At 49.2% G+C, this 19,691-nt stretch overlaps 6 protein-coding genes across 6 annotated transcripts; 2 read left to right on the top strand and 4 right to left on the bottom strand.

The window, feature by feature from the left end:
- Nucleotides 1-634: 634 nt before the first annotated feature.
- Nucleotides 635-1,893, bottom strand: LTR64_008700 (uncharacterized protein; the record flags this gene model as incomplete). Its single annotated transcript, XM_064903010.1, has 2 exons — nt 635-769; nt 964-1,893. The coding sequence occupies 2 exons, from the start codon at nt 1,891-1,893 to the stop codon at nt 635-637; spliced, it is 1,065 nt and encodes a 354-aa protein (XP_064750662.1).
- A 5,675-nt stretch (nt 1,894-7,568) lies between these two features.
- LTR64_008699 (uncharacterized protein) lies at nt 7,569-9,938 on the bottom strand (the record flags this gene model as incomplete). The annotated part of the gene is made up of 2 exons (XM_064903009.1): nt 7,569-9,131; nt 9,168-9,938. 2 exons carry the CDS (start codon nt 9,936-9,938, stop codon nt 7,569-7,571), a joined length of 2,334 nt encoding a protein of 777 aa, XP_064750661.1.
- Nucleotides 9,939-11,487: 1,549 nt separating this feature from the next.
- LTR64_008698 (uncharacterized protein) lies at nt 11,488-12,400 on the bottom strand (the record flags this gene model as incomplete). The annotated part of the gene is made up of 4 exons (XM_064903008.1): nt 11,488-11,669; nt 11,719-11,884; nt 11,938-12,248; nt 12,298-12,400. The coding sequence occupies 4 exons, from the start codon at nt 12,398-12,400 to the stop codon at nt 11,488-11,490; spliced, it is 762 nt and encodes a 253-aa protein (XP_064750660.1).
- Nucleotides 12,401-13,325: 925 nt separating this feature from the next.
- On the top strand, nt 13,326-13,658 carry LTR64_008697 (uncharacterized protein; the record flags this gene model as incomplete). Its single annotated transcript, XM_064903007.1, has 2 exons — nt 13,326-13,471; nt 13,523-13,658. The coding sequence occupies 2 exons, from the start codon at nt 13,326-13,328 to the stop codon at nt 13,656-13,658; spliced, it is 282 nt and encodes a 93-aa protein (XP_064750659.1).
- A 1,291-nt stretch (nt 13,659-14,949) lies between these two features.
- Nucleotides 14,950-15,438, top strand: HLJ1_2 (Chaperone protein dnaJ; the record flags this gene model as incomplete). Its single annotated transcript, XM_064903006.1, has 1 exon — nt 14,950-15,438. One exon carries the CDS (start codon nt 14,950-14,952, stop codon nt 15,436-15,438), a length of 489 nt encoding a protein of 162 aa, XP_064750658.1.
- Nucleotides 15,439-15,934: 496 nt separating this feature from the next.
- On the bottom strand, nt 15,935-17,476 carry LTR64_008695 (uncharacterized protein; the record flags this gene model as incomplete). Its single annotated transcript, XM_064903005.1, has 2 exons — nt 15,935-17,166; nt 17,257-17,476. The coding sequence occupies 2 exons, from the start codon at nt 17,474-17,476 to the stop codon at nt 15,935-15,937; spliced, it is 1,452 nt and encodes a 483-aa protein (XP_064750657.1).
- Nucleotides 17,477-19,691: the final 2,215 nt, after the last annotated feature.

Below are 19,691 nucleotides of genomic sequence, written 5' to 3'. Positions count from 1 at the left end.
TATCCACCATCAAGCGTCCCTACGGAGAAAAAGAAACGTGAAGCATTGCCTCAAATAGACGCATCATCAGGCGCAGCAAGAGTAGCTGTCATAACAACCACGACCAGAAGTACGACACGATCGATAGTATCGACGACAACGACACGAAGGTCATTCACAACCACTACACGACCTTCAACAACTACTACAACTCGGTCAACCAGCACGACGAAGACTACGACAAGCAGGACTACTACTGCTGACCCGAAGGCCTTGTTGTTCTCGAGCCTTGTGTCAGCAGCCAATTCCGTTGCATCCACCTTCTGCTCCTGCATTGGATCACGTACCACCAGCACCGTATAGATAACCTGACAAGTCTTTGCTTTGTGAATGCACGCTAAGGAACTCTCAGACAACCAGAACTACAACCACTACCCCGGCCACCACTGTCAGCCCTCAAACGAACCAGCTACACCTTCTTTGTGCTAACTGTAGATAGACTACCACGATTCCAACAACGACGACGACGACCACTCAGTCTGTACCCATAACGGATGATGGAAATGCATTCGACTGGTCTCGATGAACTCCTTGAAAGTGCGTGAAATCATTGAGAGCCCGTAAGACGAGCACTGAACGCATGCATTAATGCCAATCAAAAAGTACAGGCTTGGCTGGGGATCACACGAGTGGGCTGTCCGTGTTGTTGAGCGGTGGTGTAGGATCCAGACGACGCGATACTCTCGACAAAGTACCAATATCGAGTGAATCCCAACTCGATGTGCGATTTCTAGGACCAGGGATAGATACTTATCTCACCTGGATAGTCAGGTCACCTGACGGCGCTCTCCATACCGTACCACCAAATTGTCGCTCTATGAAGTCACCCTGTGCCGGGTTGCAAACTGTGTCCCGACAATCGCAACGGAAGCCAGGCTCCTTTCTTGTCACTCTCCACTTCCGACTTGGACGATCCAGACTCACTGTAGACACTTCATCCAATAATTCGACCAGATCGACCAGAAGGTGCTGAAGACGTCGAACCCGGTAATCTGGAATCACTCTACCATTCCCTGACCTTAATTTCTCATCCTCTATAATTCTTCGGTCTTCTCTTTTATTGCGCTCTGAATTGACGAGGGTTGCCCATATCTGTACTGGATTCCTTTGAGGATTTCGGGATGTTTTAAATTCTGTCGAATAGAGATGCTCGAATCGGCGAAAGATGATCCGTTGGAACTCGTCCTCGTACCAGGAGAAGATAGTTTTTAGCCTCGACCAATTGCTGGTATCCTCCTCTTCCTCCTGATGCTCTTGCTCAACGGTTTCCTCCTTGTCTTCCTGCTCGACTGGTACTTTCTCCTCGTACTTCTTCTGAAACTCAACCCAACCGATTACCCGGACATTCTCTTTCTTTTCATCGCCAGCACTATATGCCTCCGTCATCTCTTCCTGCACAGCTAACATGTCATTCTCGGCCCAGCGCATTTCTATGCTGGCTCGATCCGCATATTGCATAGTTGCGAACTCGTCCTGTATCTTCCAAAGCATCTTCTTCAACAAACGTGCGTTTTCACCCCTGATATTGGCAAGAAACTGCGTGTTTATCCTAAGTACATGGACGCCAGCGAAATACTGGCCAAGCAGATATGATGTAAACGTGCTACTCCATCCATTGCCGTACGCTTCACATCGTTCGGGAGAATAATTATCCTCATTGAGTATATCATTGAACCAATTAGCCAAATCCCAAGCCGCAATGAGGAGAGGCGCTGAGTATTGAGCAAGGGCCTTTTTATTCTCGCGCTCCTGGGTTCGCTGTGCATTCCATGAGGACATGTAAGCAGTAGCAAGCGCGCCTATCAAGGCGAGAATGCCTGTTAGAATAGCTGCGATAGAGCTTCCCTCAAGCATCTTCGCTGTTCTCCGAAATCAGGGGTTTTGCGTCGAAGTACGATTCTTCGTGAAGGTTCGGGACAAGAAAATATTGAGTATCAGTCAATGAGGCGGTGGATTGACTTGGATGACAGAGTGTTTGTCGATTCGCCGTACAACAGGACTCAACAATGGCCTTGGTCGACATTGTTCCACTCTGGTGCTGCTGCTGCGATAGTTATATCAACAACTGACTCCGCTTCTGTCCACAACATTTCAGGTTCAGCCACAACAACATCGACCCTCGCCTAAAATCTTGGCGCGCTGATGAATTTCCACATTTGGCGAACACTACACTTCAGCTAATGATTGACCGCAGTTGCAGAAGCTAGATTTGATTCGATCGACCAGATAACAACGAACAAACCATTCTTGTTGTTCATTATCACGTAGAGTTTGCTGCATTCCGGGATAAGAACCCTGTTTCAGCTACGACTGCACCCATCACTATTCCATGCAAGTATCTGGAATCGATGAATAAAAGCAAGACGTACCACGTTTTTGGCACAAGCGGACGAGACAAAGTGTCATCGCGTGTGCATGATTCGCGTGTGTATTGCGAACTTTATTCCGCGTCTGACGATAAGCTAAAGCGGCTTGACGCCGTACCATGAGCAGGTGACGCGGAATCTCACCGAGCCAAGAAACTTTAATCAATCTAGGCCTACCTAAAATAAGTACCTAGGTAGGCAGGTATTTAGCGTAACGTCCTTCTCGAGCCCAGCCCTTAAGTGGACGGCCCCTCTCAGCTGAAGCTATTTAATTTTGAACCAGCGTCTCTTTTCGTAGTGACTGAATTCTGGAAACTCTTTTTCAGCTCGCCGCAACTCGGTCGCTTCAACGAGAACATCCTACCTGCATTCTGCTTATCGATTTTGAGACTTGCAACGGAGATCTGGTAGATCCTCTCTCGGTCTGAAATGGCCCATCTTCTAAATCGTGCTTGCCAACTGCTTCATGTATAAGGAATCAATACAGTGTAGTTAGTACCAAATGTCGTTACACAAACCTTCACTAGCTTCTGCCGACTTGCTGCCTGGTATTTTTTCGATATCCTTGACCAGGTTGACTGCGTAAGTCCTAACTCTGCGGAAGCCGAATTCGATGCACCGGTTGGTAATGTCTTCTTGGACCTTCGCCGCTTCCTCTTCAGTTGTCTCGTAAAGCCTAATCAGCTGAGACAAGATCCATCTCACGTGAACTTTCGCACGTGTTTGTGCATCAGAGTTTGATGCCAGTCAAAAGATGGTTCCTACTGCTGTGTGTTCAGCCGCAATGGCAGTCACTGTATCTCCACCCTTTTCTGCGTCGCAGAGAAACGACAATTGATCCAGGAAATTGCGCCAGAGTTTATCTCGTGTCTGGAGACCACGTTCGATCACGAAGTCAGGTTGCCGCCTTCCGCGAAAGGAATCAAGGACGTTCAAGAGAAGCAGGGGCTCGTAAAAGCGGCGAAGGAGCTTGTCGTTCTTACTCAGACTGTAATTTCGAGGCATATAGATGCAGAGGTGGTCGCTCAGTTACACAATCTTGTCGCATAGTCCATTGATACCTTGCCCCATGTTATGGCTGTTCTACATCTTTGATATCGTTCCCTATACGATCTTCAGGGCCTTGGATATCAAGTCGCATTTCATCAATACCGTAGCTGGTGTGGAAGCGTGGCGCGGCCGAGATATATGGAGGAATGAACCATGGCAGATTCTGATAGCACAGCAACCCGCCATTGACCTGGACCCGCCAACGGTGCAGATTTACGTGACTGGAGGTTCTGGATGAAGGTAACGACCCTTGGTGTTCGTGGAGAATGGCTGATTCGGCATGCAATTGTGCGCCTGCATTGGCGCCCAAACACGGTTTGCCGCCAACCTAGACTCTAGCTCGATCGGCAGTGAAACAAAACTCGTGTAACAACGAAAGAGAAAAATCACCATCTCGATGGTTACTTACTGTATTGATATAGCTAATGTAGCCATACAACTTGTTATTCATCGAAGCACACGGAACCATTCGCAGTCTTCGTCTCTCAATCGCTTGTTTACTTCTTCCCATTATCCTTGTGCATGCTATAGTATCGCGCGCCCGGCCTTCTTCCCCCATCTATCTTTACTTCACGAGTTTTCAAAATGTCCCACGACTTTAATACCATTAACAACAGTGCTACTAAGGATACCCTCGAACAGCATCGCTCAACTATATTGCGAAACGACCCTATTGAACGTCTATACAGGGTCGACCTTGAGATGATCACCGCCGCAGAAGACGTGCTGCAGGTCATAGTATGCTCGACAGATCACGCAACCACGCAAGAGAAAGGCATATCCGTCGGCATTGCGAGTCTACAGAAGCGCTCAGGTGAGCCCTTTCAAGGTTACTATGTCATATTCTGACACCACCATGGTGATAAAATATAGTCCTTTGAAACGTGTTAGTCCCGAAATTCGACTTCTTGAGCTCCTGGGCTATGGCCAAAAACATCGGCACGAAAACTGCCACCACACATGGTGGGATGCATGTTACCGTCAGCTGGACAGTCAGTATTCCAACCTTCAGTCTCTAGTGAAACTTGTTCATCCAAAGTCTATGCTTTTCCAGCCTTTATGTTATGAGGCAAGCCTCTAGTGGAGAACTAGTATCCAATGACACGTAAGTGTACAAGTTAAATCCTTAAAGGGGTTTATACTCGTTAAGACTTGGATGGCAATAGCGATAAATGAGTATTCAATACAGAGCGAGTCGATACATAGGTAGGGGTGTGTGTATAACTTAGGTTGACTACGAAGCTACAGGAACTACATAGGAGATACGTATCTATGTAGAAGTCAGCCATTACATCTTGATCAGTATGATTGTCTCTGATCAGTGTGATCAGTACTGATCCTACTGATCACGTCTGATCACGCTGAGCACTCTGCAGCTCACGTGACCTGTGACCCTTATTTCCACGTGCTAGGCTTCCTCGCCTAACCTGCCTATATCTTCAGACATCGCCACCATGTGGTCATGTTCGTAACACTTTAACTAGGTACAACGTTGTACTGAGTGGAGGTTCGATTACTTCCCTTAGTTTGTCTTCTGTTTACTTAGCCGAACATAATCGCTGATATCTCTTCAGTCGACAAACTGTACTGTTCTTCAATTGCGAGTAGGTTTCCAGAACAGAATATGTAATCACGAACGCACCTGATTAGAGCGGTAGCGATCGATTATGGACCGTCCTTAAATCGGTCGCTTGTCCCCTCTCTGGCTTCTTCAATTGACTGTGCGATCCACGATCACAGGTGAACGGGAGGTTACTGTACGAAATCGTCCCCCCATTGCTGATGTCTGTAGGAGTCGCTAGAAGGGAAAAATGTTCTGCAGGAAGTCGATCCCATTGTACTCGACCGAGTCCTCCAGTTCATGAACGCGGGACAGAGCACAACACAACGTAACTTCCCAGACGACGTGCAGTTCGTCTGTCCTAAATGTGTCTTGAGAATTCGACATACGTACATGACCTCGCCAAGGCAAGCGAATGCTGTGCCAAGAATCTGACATCACAAGTCCATGCTTTGTAGTCTGATTGGGCAACTAGTCAGCAAACTCGAGCATAGGAGATTAACCACGTGCTCAACACGCTCTCGCTGTACCGGTGAAGCAGCCAGTGCGGCGTCTGACCCAGAAGTTGTCCTCGGCGTGGTTGGAATTCGGTCAGGTAGAGACTCAGGTTCGACGATATCAACGATCCATCGAAGTGAAGGAAACAAAAAAGAGAGAAAGACTCACTGCAGCAAAATGTGAATACCACAGCGGACTGTGCCTGTCTCTTGAGTTGCAGCTGGCCCACCTCGAGGCGAAGTGAAGTACTGTTGAGTCATGCTCATCAAAGTGGTCTTGATACCGTGTGGATGGCAACTTGTCCAAGCGAATCAGAAGGCCACTGAACAGGATGAATGTGGTTGACGACAAACCCGCCTGGATACCAAATGGTCAGCATTTGTCAGGTACTCACGCAATCAGGGCTGACCAACCCTAAAAATTGAGTCCTAGACCACATCCGAGCACTGTCGGTGGACACCCCATGAGCTCGTCGTCAGTCAAGGCTGTGGGATCAAGACTGCGATCTATGACCCGATGAGACTGGGTGACCTGGGGGAATATGTATTCCGCTTCCACCCGTCGGGTCATGAGGCGAGCATAGCCGGGGTAGACCTTGCTAAACTCGTTGGCATCGACCATGATCTCGGACTGAATGGCCAGGCGTTTGTACTCGTCCTTGACCTGTAGAAATGCGGATGTGCAAACATCCTGGTTGGCTGCGACCTAGTTACCCGCGTTTCCTACAGGCGACAAAATGCAGCTAACCGTGCAAGATCAAAATCAATGCAGTGTCCGCTACGAACAGGTGAAAGGAAGTCAGCTAAAAGTGGGCGCGCGTGTGCTCACCCGGGCGATCCAGTGAAGCTTTACCACTAGTCCACTTCGCAGTCGATTTGGAGAGCGTCCTGCCACATTAGACCTTAACGAAACCGGGCTAGCAATTAATACGAAAAGCGACAGTCGAGGTTTCTATGATTCATGAAAGTTTCTCCGACAACACATACTGGTTGTCCTTGTAAACACGTTGCTACGCTGTCCGGCACTGCAAGCCTCCAAACAATGTGTTCAGTGGTGTCGATGCAAGCGCACAAGCAGGTGCCGTATCCTTACTAACCCGTTCTTTCACAGCCACAGTATAAATGCACAGGTTCATGTATATCAGTGATGGTTGACATTCTACGGGACTGTGCGAATCCATGGCAGAACCAACTAACAAAACCTGCCTCCGTCGTACGATCAGGCTTGCCAAAAAACCCAAACTGCCCAACCAGCCATCTTTCAGCTACAACGAAACATGTACCTGTGGTCAAAAGATGGACCTGGGAGATACACTGTGGATTGAGGAACAGGTGTTCTGTCACCAAACTTGTGTACCTAGCCAGCGATATTGCACGGAATGCAGGACTTCTACGAGATCTGTGCCTAAAACGTCCTCGGGCGATCTTTGTTGGTGAGTGGTGACATATTGTGGCTGACCTGTACTAATTTTAATTGTGAGCAGCTTGTATTGTGCAAATTGCGATTCAGCATACAAGAGCTTCAGAATCGGAGCGTCGAGTGACGTTGCCCTGCCTAAGAAGATGAGGAATCCTTCTGCTCTTTGTTAGCAGCAGTACTGAGCAAGTTTTGCCCTTCAGCTAGTTTTGAAGATCGCCGCAAAGCGAATAAATAACTTTTCTCAGCTATGTATTCGGCCTTTACTGCTCCCTCCCTACCTCTTCGCTCTCGAAAAGGCTGGAATAAGCCTTTCGCTTCTTACTAAGAAACGTGCCCGACTCTTGAAACTCAAAGCAATTCCTGTTTTAACAGCTTGCAACGTCGTGCTTGCCTGTGTATCTTTGCTTCCATCTCCTGACTAACAGCATAGTAGATTTTCAGTGACCTCTGTATGTGGCAGGCGTTTGTGCCTTTTTTTCCGCCTCTTTCGAATGTTTGACTCATCGCTGACTGCTTTTCTCTTGTGACCAAGCAATGGCTCGGAATCGTGGTGGACGGTCGAGGTAGGCTCGTGCTTGGTTTCTTTACCGCTTCTCACAGGTCAGTCAAAACGCTCCTCATGGTTTATATCTGTCTCACCCGTCGAGAGCTTGAATTGCGTTCTCAAAAGCTGCAATGATGGGCTTGTAGAGGGTCTCGGGGTCAGTCGGTGCTTTGGTGTATAACGCGCCTTTTCCAAATAAGGTATTGCGCAACGTCCTGGCCAATTCTTTAGCACCATCGAAGGTGGGCGAGAAATTGCTAAGCAAGGAAACCTCAAAACCATCAACGTCCATGTCTCCGCGCTTTGTTCGAGCGATCAGGCCGTAGCTGGCATCGTACCAGTTTCGCAACACATCTCGCTCGGGTTTGGTCCCTTCTTTCCACCCATACCGGATACAAAGGGCGAGAAAGACGTAGAAGAACGACTCGAGGTCGTGGCGATAGGTGTGGTCGATGCCAGCCGTCTCCTTGCGTACAGCGCCTTCCAAAATCTCGATGGCCATATATTCCAGTGTGCCGGTCATGTTTTTCTCCCCGCTTGTCTCGTTCCTGCCATCTGCGCCAATCTGTACCGCGAGATCATAATCGATTAGCATGCCCGAGCAGCCATCGTTCTGGTCAGGATCGGTCAAGATGATGTTGCCATACGACACATCTCGGTGCAGGATCTTCCGTTTGTACAGTTCCCTATGTGCATTTATCGCGTCTCGAAAGGCTTTCAACACTTCGCGTACGTTAGCAAAGTCTTGCAGCGGACGCCCAGCTGGAGCAATAGCAAGACAGGTCAACACTCGATTGTGCTGTGGTGAATGAGGTGGTGGCATGGTCGACACCCGTGGCTGTTCAAGTTGGTTAGGCTGGACTTCTCGACCTAAGTTGGATCGCAGACTGTTGGAGCGTGATCTTTTGGGAGGACTTCCGCCCTGTTGGCTGGTCTTGCGTTTGGTGCCACTGACGCTGAGACTCTCCAACTGTTGGGCAGATTGACTGGTAAAGGACAATTGTGATGCACCCACAGATTTCTCGTACACTGTATGTCCCAGATCGCGAAGCTTTCTGATCTTGAGACCGCTGCGTAATTCATTGATTGTCGTGATTGTAGTCGCTCCTGCCAACGTAGGGACGCCTCTAATGCCTTGAGCCTTTCTCAGGTGATCGACCTCCGATTGCTGCTTGTCGGCTCTCCACGAGAACTTGACGACATGTTTGCCGTCCGTAGTGCGGAAACACGTTGTCCCTCGACACGCGATGGCCGGTTGTTTGAAGAACGGGTCATCTTCCAACTGGAACTCGCAATCCTTGCCTGTCACAGGATCTGACAACGTGACCGAAGGGTACAGACGATCACGTCGCACGAATGTGTCGAGACCCAGCTCTTCTGCGGTCATCAAGGCGTACCCTGCCAGCACCCGAACGAATTGCTGTGGCTCCTGGCGAATATTAAACTTGGGGGAGCCATACGCCCCAGATCGGTCGAACACCCAGAGTTGCATTTGCACGCCGAAGACCAGAAACCCGTGGACGAAACGTCGTGTTGGTTGGGCAGAAAACACGTCCCGCATGTAGGTGGCCAACTGAGCAAACTTGGATTTCCACACATTTGTATCGGACGTGGTGAGTTCACCCACCATCGAACAGTCCGCAAGATGATGTACCTTCCCAGAAGGAGCGGCTCGGGGTTTGAGGAGAACGTCGAGCTGGCGTTCGCCTGTGGCACCAGCGATCTCACTCTTGCTCATTGCTCGGTAGAATCTGTTAGGTGCGTCTCCCAGGTATTGTTCTTGGAACGCATCCAACCACGCCCAGAAGTCGACCTCATCCGGTTTCAATGTATCGGGAAACCCTTGCAGTGGGTCGTCTCGAGGAAGCTTTTCTAGGATCTTTTCCACCTGCTCTGACCATGTCTTGTTCTCGAAGTATTTGGTGATGAATTCTGGCACGTCGATGTAGGTCGGCCCACTCAGTTCGATCTCGATGTCTCTGCGCAGTTCTTTTCGTTTCTGATTCGAGTCTCGAAAGGAGGCTGATGATCGTCGGAGGGGTGTCCCTGAGAACGATGGAGGAATGCTACTTCTTGGAGGTGTGACTCGAGAGAGGTCGGCAATGAGTTGCAAAACCACACGCCAGATCTCGAGGTCGCTGGCTTTGGTGGCTGCGAGTTTCGTGAGAGGGGTAAAAGGAGAGAGGTCGGAGGTCTCAGACTGCGTTTGTGCATAGATCGTCGCGAGTTTGGCATTCACAGGCTGCTGTAGACATTTGAGACGTCGTGCCACTGGATGTGTTAAGAGGGTCGCCAGGAGGTTCGATATGGCATCTCGGCGGCTTAGCAGGGCCGTGTGCTCCGGCAACGCATGACGTGCTGCTGTACTGCTGTCTTCGAATGCAGCACTGAAGACATCGTGATCAATCTTGAGAGGGTATCTCTTGATGAAGTCCTCATCTTCTTTCGTGAGAAAGGCCATCGTTGCAGCGTGGGTTGGCTGAGGCCTTGTCTGCATCAAAGGAAGGGTCGAAAACAACACGACCCAGCCAGGGCAAAGGCTAAACCAATTTTGACCTAGTGCAAGATATTCCGTCACCACGCGCTTTGCGCGGAGCATATGAAGATCTGCATTGCCAGCTGGGGGGCTTGGTGTTATGTACTAACTTACGATCCCCTACTCTACTCCGATGTCGTCTTCAGCGAAAAGTCCACTACCTGAATCTTGCACTACTCCTTTACACGCTGCGTATGTCGTCTGCATACACTGTTTCTAACACGCGATGTCACAGATCCAGGAATGTGGCCGTGGGTATCTACGGGCTCACCAACACAACCCCGATTTCAAGCCGCCAGAAGAATTTAGCGCAATATCACAGCAGAAACCAACTCTCTGTGACCCACCGATGGTTGTGAGAAATACTTTGGCATCCAGCACCGTTGACCGAGTTTAGTAGAAAAGGAGGAAGTTGGAAAGAGTCGAAGATCTCGACTATCATACGTATAGAAAGATATGGGTATAATAAACTCCTTGCTTTTTGAAGATTACCACTACAGTCGTTGCTTGTGTCTATTGCAAGAAGCAGATCACCTTGAAAGTCGCAGGTCAAAAAGCACTTGGATAGCTCCAGACAGAGCCAGTCTTTTTGAGTTCATGTGCTCCACCAATCCGAATTTCGAAGACGTCCTGTGTCCCCACGAAGTTGGCATCGAACTTGTTACTTTCCTGTCCCGAACTAAGCTCTGTAGGGGCGAGTGACAAACTCTATCGATCCTCGGTATTGATAGTCAACCCTACTCATTGGCGAATTTTCGGGGATTGTGGATCACATTGGTCGTACTGCGGAAACTGATGCTACCCGCGACGTTCTTCGACTGGACGACGCACCTGCAGAACAGCAAAGAGTAGTAGCACTTGGAGGGATCTGAGGGATCGGAAAGACGCAGCTCGCCATTACTTACGCCCGGCACCATTAACGTCACTCTTAAGTGCGGCAATGAAGCACTCCGATAGATGTATCGACTGCCCTGGCTCTCAAGGCACCGAAAGCTGTCCGTATGGTTCTAGAATGGGATGACTTCAGCCAAATTTGAGATTGAACTGGCTGCGGCTGTCTGGTCATCCTGTTTCTTTGTCCTCGTGTCCTTCAGAAATTCAGTCACGACCAGCTTGTGGCTGTCCGTCTATTCCTCGTTTTTGATATAATGCTTTATCTGAAACACGACGCCCGAGTCCATTATGGAACCTAGCAACGGATAAGGTGGCGCTGTCAGTATCGGTGACGTACAACACACCAACCTGCAACAATGAAACACCAGTGGTAGGGTCATAATAACGCTGGCAGATGAGAGTGAAACATGTCTCTTTCAGACTCCATCTAGAGAAGGAACTCAATTCATCATTGTGGAAGTCAGCGAGGTGTCGTTAGATGTGATGATACATCCTACGCAGTTGAGAGCTCTTGCGTAACTTGTTGCACGTTGACAACTTCGACTGGCTGTAATACACAACCTTTAAGATTACGCAATACTCATGAACACAGCCATGGATCTTTAAGTAGTTCTCTGGCTGTTGGACGGTTTTCCGGCAACCATTGAAGCATTCTCGTGACAAAATCAAGGAAGAGTTCTTTGTCCTCACCGAAAAGCGTGGTAATGGTAGATTCTAGACCTGTACCACGAGCTTCTTGGGTTTCTCTGTTAACCGGATTGCCTTTGACCATATTAGTAACATTGGTCATGCCTAGAAGCGTGAACCCTACCATCTGAAGTGAAATAGGAAGTCGCTGACCCTCCTCGGAGAAGAAGCTGCTTTGGTGGCGGGCCAAATAATGATATCATCTCGTCGAGATGCAACCCGGCTGAGTATGTATTCGTTTCTGGATCTGACGCACCAAAGAGCGATCGACCTTCCAATAGGTCCCAAATCTGTCATCTGTTAGTTGGCAAGACAGGCATAGCCCATGTTGAGCAGCACATACCATTACACCAAGATTCCATATATCAGCGCTGTATGACCAGCCCGCGCGTAAAATCACTTCTGGGGCTTGTAGGAGGTCAGGCTGGATCGGGTGATTATACGTGCCATCATCGGGTGACCTAACGGCAAGTCCGAAGTCTGCGATCTTAGGACGCCCTGGAGGGCCTCTTAGATTTCCAAAATTACGATGAGCATAGATGCATCGGTTGTCGTAAAGTTTCGCTGGTGTGGGATCCTTTTCTTCCTCCTTGATAAGCTCGCTTATTATTTCCTCGTCTTCAATTCCAAGTAAAATGTTGTCAGGCTTGAGATCTGGACGTCTTAGCACAATTTCAGTCCAATAAATTCTACGTTAAAATACCCGTATGGATGATATGACACACAGTGTGCAAATAATCGAGTCCAGTCAACAGAAACTTAAGCAAGGGCTTCATGAGATTGCCGGGTATGCATTCGTTTTTCATACGGCGTTGGAAGGTTGACAGGGTTTCTCGCATGGGCACATATACGAGACATAGATGTGCTCCAAACTGGCTTTGAGCTTCGAACGACTCCAGAACAGTCCTTACATAACGCAACCCTTCATGCTTCGGATCTGCTTTGGCAATCCATTCCGAAAGTGCTAACTCAGAGGATGCAGAGTGGCGGTCAAGCGCACCCCTCGTCAGGATCTTGATGGTGACAAATCGGTTTTTCTGGATTTTCCACCTAAGAAATTGTTAAAACTGCAGGGTGACATTTTGAATTGGCGGTACCTCGTTATATCCTGCGCAAGCCAAGTAGTAGATCCTCCACCGAATCCTAGTTTCGCTAATACCTTGTACCTGTCGCTCAATACTTGGCCAATGGACACAGGATAGTAGTTCTCTGGACGGTATCTGGGAAGCGTCTCTTCTTCTATGAGTTCAGCAACTGTCGTTGTTGCTCTTTGTTGTCTTGTTGCCAGATTTGAATGTAGCCTGTTAGTATAGTGATAGGTGGACCATTGCGAAGAGCCTCTCCGAGCTCCGAGCATTTTCGGATCTAAAAGGGTCCTCAGGCGAAGGTTACAGATCCAAGGGCGAGATGTAGGAATTGTTTTGCCCAATATGCAATCATGTGCTCGAAGGTGACTAATTGACACGCCTATGCTGATTTGCCGGAACTAGAACTCGTTCACACGTGCGTTCCATGCATTAAGTAGGAGTGGCTGAAATGGCAAGCGCGCGCATGAGGTCGCTATTTTTAAGTACCTGACTATCACATACGCGTTTCAGCACTGAGAGCGATAGATGAACGATACCTCGTACTACATGGCCCATCTAAAATATTGAGATGGCTACAAGTACGTCTGTCATACTAGTACGTCTTAGTACATCTGAGAATCTCCATCATTTGACCTGATCGAGAATGTCTCGCCAATTTTCGTCCGCTGCACGAGCTCTAATTACGTTTTTGTGGGACGGCACAAGCAAAGACACAGCCTGGGAGACAGCTGCTAGACAGTGCATCGAGAACAACACTAAGCTTCCCACAATCGAGGTCGCAAAAGTCAAGTAAGTGGCGGATCTTGTCACAATTCACCAGTGATTAATATGCTCATCTAGAGGTGAACCCCACAAATCCAAAGATCCAAAAGAACACGTTTCAATGGTTCTTTATGATAACAACGATGTCAGAGTGACTTCGGTCCATGTGTACAAGGATGGCACAGGAAAATTCTCCAAGGGCAAGTTCAACTAAAAGAGCTGCGTCGATGCCGCGCCAGCGAGGAAGGTATCAAGCATATCAGGACCGGATGATACCAAGACAGATGAACTCTATACATGAGCACGTCAAGGACGTCACGGTCACTCTAGCTATAGTGTTTAATCAAACTTGGCAGCCGTGCTTCCAATTTGAGGCTGCCACACTCGACCCGGACGGCATCATCTAGCTCTTGACATCCCTTGCCTTCTTGCGCGTGGAGGCTGAATCTGCCGCGGAATTTGGGAATTTAGGTGCTACTGCTACATTAGTGGATAAGGCAGGCATATTACCAGTACAGATTGTGCTACAGATGTCCACGTCCCTAAGGTAAATGTCGCGAATCTGCCGCATCTCGTGTCTGGCACTTAGATTATCCATTGGCCTTCGACGAACGAAGCCATTACCATTGTTCTATTGTCCCGCTGGACTTCTCGCTTGTGCCCATGAGCGTTTTGACGAAAAACTTGTAACCGATCCATTCGTAACGTTCCATGTTGGGCATTGTCATTGCTTCCGGACGTTTCCTCATCGGCGGGTAAAGTGCCGACCGATGTGAATGTGCTGCAGGTCTGAGGCCAACGCCCGGAAGGAGTGTGGCTGCCGGCCACAACTTGAGTCCTGCGATCAGGACACTGCATAAAGCATGCACATATGAGCTATCGCAAGAAGGAGATGTGATCGGAAAGCGCGGTGGTCCTAGTTACTACCCGAGTGTCTGCTCCTCCGGCTGTTTCTTTGTTCACTCATCCTTTGCATGCAAGACTCTTTGTTTGACGCGTCTCTACAGAATGACGTAGGATCTACCATGTGACAAATGCCGGCAACAGCTTCGCATGATTTGCAGCTGAGGAATCCGAGTTTTGTCTCTTCGTGGAAGCAATCTGCAGGCGAACAATACTACAAAATTTGACAAGCTAATCCGTGGCATATCTGTCTACAGTATAGTATTACCGTACAACGTGCTTGTCTCAATTGCCTTATCCTCAGAACTGGTCCTCGTCCTCAGAATTGACCCTATTCTCCTAGAACGAAACCTTCCTCCCAAAACGTTCCTGTCAGAAAGCGACCTTTCAGAAATCGACCGTCTGCAAGATAATCCCACTTCTGAGTCCCAATTCCCCCTGCCACAAAGGTCGAAACATGCGGCCAAAGATATATAAAAGACGCAGGATCCCTGGACGAAGAGGTGGAATTCACACAACCTGTTGACGTGTCGTTGCATCGCTGTTGCAAGCCCTGGCCCTGAGTCATACCCTCACTTACTATCCTTTGCTGCACAAATACAATGGCTTCAACAACGAAAGCTGAAGGCCATCGTCGAGATACAAGTCACCGTGAGCACGGCTTGTTCACGCCAGGGCCTGAGCAAGCTCGTCTGGACGCCGACAAAGAACGTCAGTTGCAGGAGTCAGCCCAGTCGTCTTCCATCGCCGAGGATGGTTCACAAGACAGCGCTCTATCCACTCAATCGAAGCCCGAAGCAGATGTGGAATCAACCGCGTCTACGGAAGCAGAAGATGACCAAGGCAAGCGATCTGCGCCGACGCCAGCCCAGATTGAAGCGATGAACAGGGTGCTGGCCTGTCAGCCGCGCCAGTACAGAAAGATTCTCGATCTTGGCTCTCGCGATCCGAACTCTCAAGCAGACAGGGAGAAGATCGTCAACAGCTTCAGGAGGCAAGGCTGTCTGACCCATCCCGATTACAACCTGGCTCCACAGGCAGAGAAGGCGTTCAAGAGTATGTACTATTGCCACTGTGAAGTCCTCCGATGAGCTTGGCTTCGGCTGACATAGGCCTGGGAACTTGCGTGATAATACAGCCAGCACTCGTGTGCGAGGGTACACCAATAGATTTTCCCACGTAATGCCACGGAAGGTTTCATAGTCGAACAGCTGGAAGTGATGCACCAAGAATCCTTCTAAGTCCGCGATCCATGCATCTCTTCCAGTCTGCAACTCGAATTTGTAGTCCTTGCTGCTGCTCCAAATGTCGATACGATATTGATCAGCGCCGTCTGCATTGGGTGCCACAGGCTGGAGAGTCTGCGTCTCGATGACTGCATCTGGTCCAACAGTCATCGGTAAAGTTCTTGGGGACACACAAGTTTCTGAAGGCTGAACAAGGTGGCAGCTCAAAGACTACAGGGTGGACGGATTGCGCCATAGGATAGACTGTTCACCACACAGGGCATGTGCGAGCAGAACAACTGTTGAAGGTATAATATTGTCCGATCATTAGCAACTCTCTTTGCCGAGCACCATCAACAATCTACAAGGTATATCTGAATCCTTCGAGACCCTCAATTACCTTTCCACCAGCAGCGGCTCTCTTGTTAGCTCGTGAGAATTTCAGGTCCAGGAGCAGCGTAACAATAACGATTACTGCAGCAGCCACCATACAAGCAGTAATGCCCGGTATATACTCTGGGCTGTCCTGCGTCCTAAAGACTGTAGAGCCGATGATACCACCGATACCGCCAGCACCAACAAGGGTGGCAGAGCAGAGAGCTCGCTTCCACTGACCACGGATGTTATTCGCTTGCCACGTCAGGACGCAAGGGATATTTGCGTTAGCAGCAGTGGTAGCAAGAAAGACGCCAAAGTATCGAGCTCCAACGTTCTCGACGAAACCCATTAGTGGCAGGCCGACAAGCGCAAGAACACCATTTGCGAGTATAAAAGGAGATCTGATATGCCACTTATCGCCATACCAGGCGAAAGCAAACATGACGATGGCGGCGAGGACGTATGGTGGTGCGATTAAGCACTGTGACGCAGCGCGACCGAATCCCATTCCCTCGTTGAGGATAATGGGGAGGAAGAAAGCAATGGCGTATGAAATGGTCGTGGAACACATAAAGAGCGTGGCGAAACCCCATACTTTGAGGTCGAGGGCATGCTTTAGGTATTTCCCCACAGCAAATGCCTCGGGAATCGCATCGTGGCGATCCTTCTCGATCCTTGCAACGACGAATGCAGCTTCTCGCTCGTTAAGGAAGTTCGCGCCAAAGAAGCTCTTTTTGGCGGCGAGCTCTGGGAAGTCGACGATGAAATACCAGCCAATCATTCCAACAAAAATTGTAAGAGCACCCTGTAAAATAAAGATCCACCGCCAACCGGAAAGACCAGGACCAAAATATCTCGGGGCCGTAGGGTTCGCTCGGGTCGGACCAAAGTGGTAGCCCATCCAGTCAGCGCCTACACCCTTGCCCGCGAGTTCAGAGAAGCCGTAAGCGAGGATACCAGAGAACGCTGACGACATGCTACCAATGAGATAGAACACAGCATTTCGCTTTTGAAGTTCATAGCGTGGGTACCAGCAGGAGAGCAAGTAGGCACAACCTGGGAAGAATCCAGCCTCAAAGACACCGAGGAGGAGTCGAAGTGGGAGGAGGTCAGTCCATACCCTGACGAAACCAATGCCGATCGTGGTGAGACCCCAGAGGATGACGATGAGGGGTAGGAATATTCGGGGACCGACTTTTCGCAGGATGACAGTAGCTGGAGGTTGGAGGAACACATAGGTAAGGAAGAAGACCAAGACCATGATACTGTATCTGGAACCAATGAACACTAAGTCCACACCCATACCTGCGACGACTGCAACACCCGTATTTGTCCGATCCATCAATGACACGCAGTACATGAAGCCGAGTGTTAAGACGAGTCGCTTATCGATTCTTCGAATAAGTTTCTTCTTCTCCTCCAAAGAGAATTCATCGATGACAGCATTGTTGTGGCGGTCGGAAATGCCAGAGGAGGGTCTCTCCAGTTGTCCTGCGTCATGGACCTTCTCGTCGTAGGACGCCATCCTGGATAAGATGTGGTAGGCTCGTGACTGATTGAACCGTATGAAAAGACTTATGGGTGTCGCTCGTGTTAAGATGAGGATGCGACTTGGAGGATGAAAGAATGTTAGGAGATGCTTAACATATACCAAGGGGTCGTGTCCTCCCAAATCTCTCCACACCCCAGGTTCAGACTCCATTTCAAAATCGAGGTCTCTAGCGTCGCTAGCTTGGCAGATTATGCAAACCAAGGTTCTAGAACCGGCGCAGGGGATCGAGCTTAGTGTGAGCTCGATGGTTGCCCCGGACTTGAGTGGGAACGAATAAGAAGCTTGTGCCCTGAGAGTGAACCGAGGTGAATTTGGTCGATCTCGCGTTCGACCAACGTCATTCGCGACCTCGAAAGATCTGCAGCGTAATACTCTGCGAGACTCAAATTAAGTCACGCTACACGGATGAGTGCTTGAGGTGCCCCGCGTCGTGGCAAAGTCACGTCTTCACATGAGCATTGAACTAGCTGTTGTCGTTTGTTCCAAGGATAAGCGATCGAGCCTCCCGTCGCATGTTGTTTTCAGTGGTAAAGGTATACATGGCGCAGGTCGCTCAACCGTGCTTGACGTGTCTTGTCGTGCATGTATCGAGCTTGTATCTTTTAGCATCTCCGGCACTTCAGTTGGTCAAGACGAGGAAGGGGCGAATCTATGTGCTCAGTGATACTGGCGCTTAACCGTGATGCTTGCTCTTGGCTCGGACTATGTCCGTTCGGAACCGTTCGTGTCCTTCATCCAGGCCGTAAGCGCGGATCAGGCTCATCTCAAAATCATGAGCCGCGGTTGAAACAAAGCACATCGTATGCTTATTGGAGTGATGACCACTTGCCAAGCACGCTAGTAGCGACAGAGTCTAAGATCAAATGTCTTGGCATAGGCTGAAAACGAGCAGTTCTCCGTGGTAGCTCAGGCTCTACTGCGGAGGTACCAAAGAGTTTAACAAGCTTCGGCTGGGGGTCTAGCGTCTCGATTCCTAATTGGGAAGTTACGCTGATTGATCTACCATCATTACAGAAGTGGGAGGTGTGGCAGGACTGCCACTGGTTGTGTGGTTGTTCAATTTCCGGGTCTTGTTATTAATGACATTATTCCCTGGAGCTTCAGACACCACCCTCTACCCGCAATTGCTAGTACCACAATCAGGAATATCAACCACTTGTGATGCTTGTTAAGCACTTCAGGAAACAGGAAGACTTATCACGCAAGCTCCTCGTCCGAGGGTAAGTCAGACGATGATCAAGAGTGGTTGGTATGTTGGCTTGTTAGTAACTAGGGTCAGGGCGCAGACACAGGTCAAGTATCGTAAGATGGGCATCAAACAATACAGGTGAGTTGGTGAGGGAGATTGATTACAGAGTAACTATCAAACGTCAGTTGCGCCTGACCTACGTCGTATATATGCTTCATGATTCCGGTTGCTCTTGTGCTCTTGTGCTCTTGTGCCAAGTGACAAGATCGAAAGAGCATAAGATCAGGCTGAGTGGTATCCAAGGCTTTCGCCAAACCTTCCTTCCCTGGAACTCGGTCTCAGTTCTTGCCTTGGCTCTTCTGCACATCCAGTCATACGCCTGGCCCTAGTCCTGGCCGCATGATAAGTCGTGACATGCCTCCACCAGCCTTCATAATTATAGAGGCTATATCTCGTAACTGGACGTGGTTGTACGCGTGTCCCGCTTTCTCTGATTGTAATAGGAACGTAACAAGCATGCTTTCTTGTAGAGGGGATAGGTTTTGCTGATTTGAGTGACTAGCGACGCGACTTTGGTGACCTCGTCGGCGTCGACCTAAAACCGTATGATCGAGCTGGTACCACTTTGCGCAGGCTCGGAGAGAGGAGAAACGACCATCGTTAAGATCCTGGAGTGCTTGTGCAATAGTCTGTTCTTTATCCATTGCTATTGAGTTGTTTTGGTTGCGTGGGAGTGGTTTGAAGGAAGGGTGGTACGAAGTAAAAAAGTGGTGCAAATCTAGGTGCGTGGAGTTACGGTTCACCGTAGGTGACGATTATTTCTTGTGGTCTTCTAGCATGAAGGCTTGCCTCGTTGGACCACCACCATTATCTGTGGTTTCAGGAACCATTGTTGAATGCTCGCTTGGCATTTTCAGGGTCAATCGCATGCCCACGTCCGATCTGCTTTTCTACCTCAACATGCAAAGCATTCACGACAACCGGCCGCACACCTGACCG

This window comes from Lithohypha guttulata (assembly GCF_036872675.1).
Source record: "Lithohypha guttulata strain CCFEE 5908 chromosome Unknown scaffold_11, whole genome shotgun sequence".
NCBI classification, from domain to species: domain Eukaryota; kingdom Fungi; phylum Ascomycota; class Eurotiomycetes; order Chaetothyriales; family Trichomeriaceae; genus Lithohypha; species Lithohypha guttulata.
Note: the sequence above shows the minus strand (reverse complement) of the source record. Positions and strands in the feature narration are given on the sequence as shown.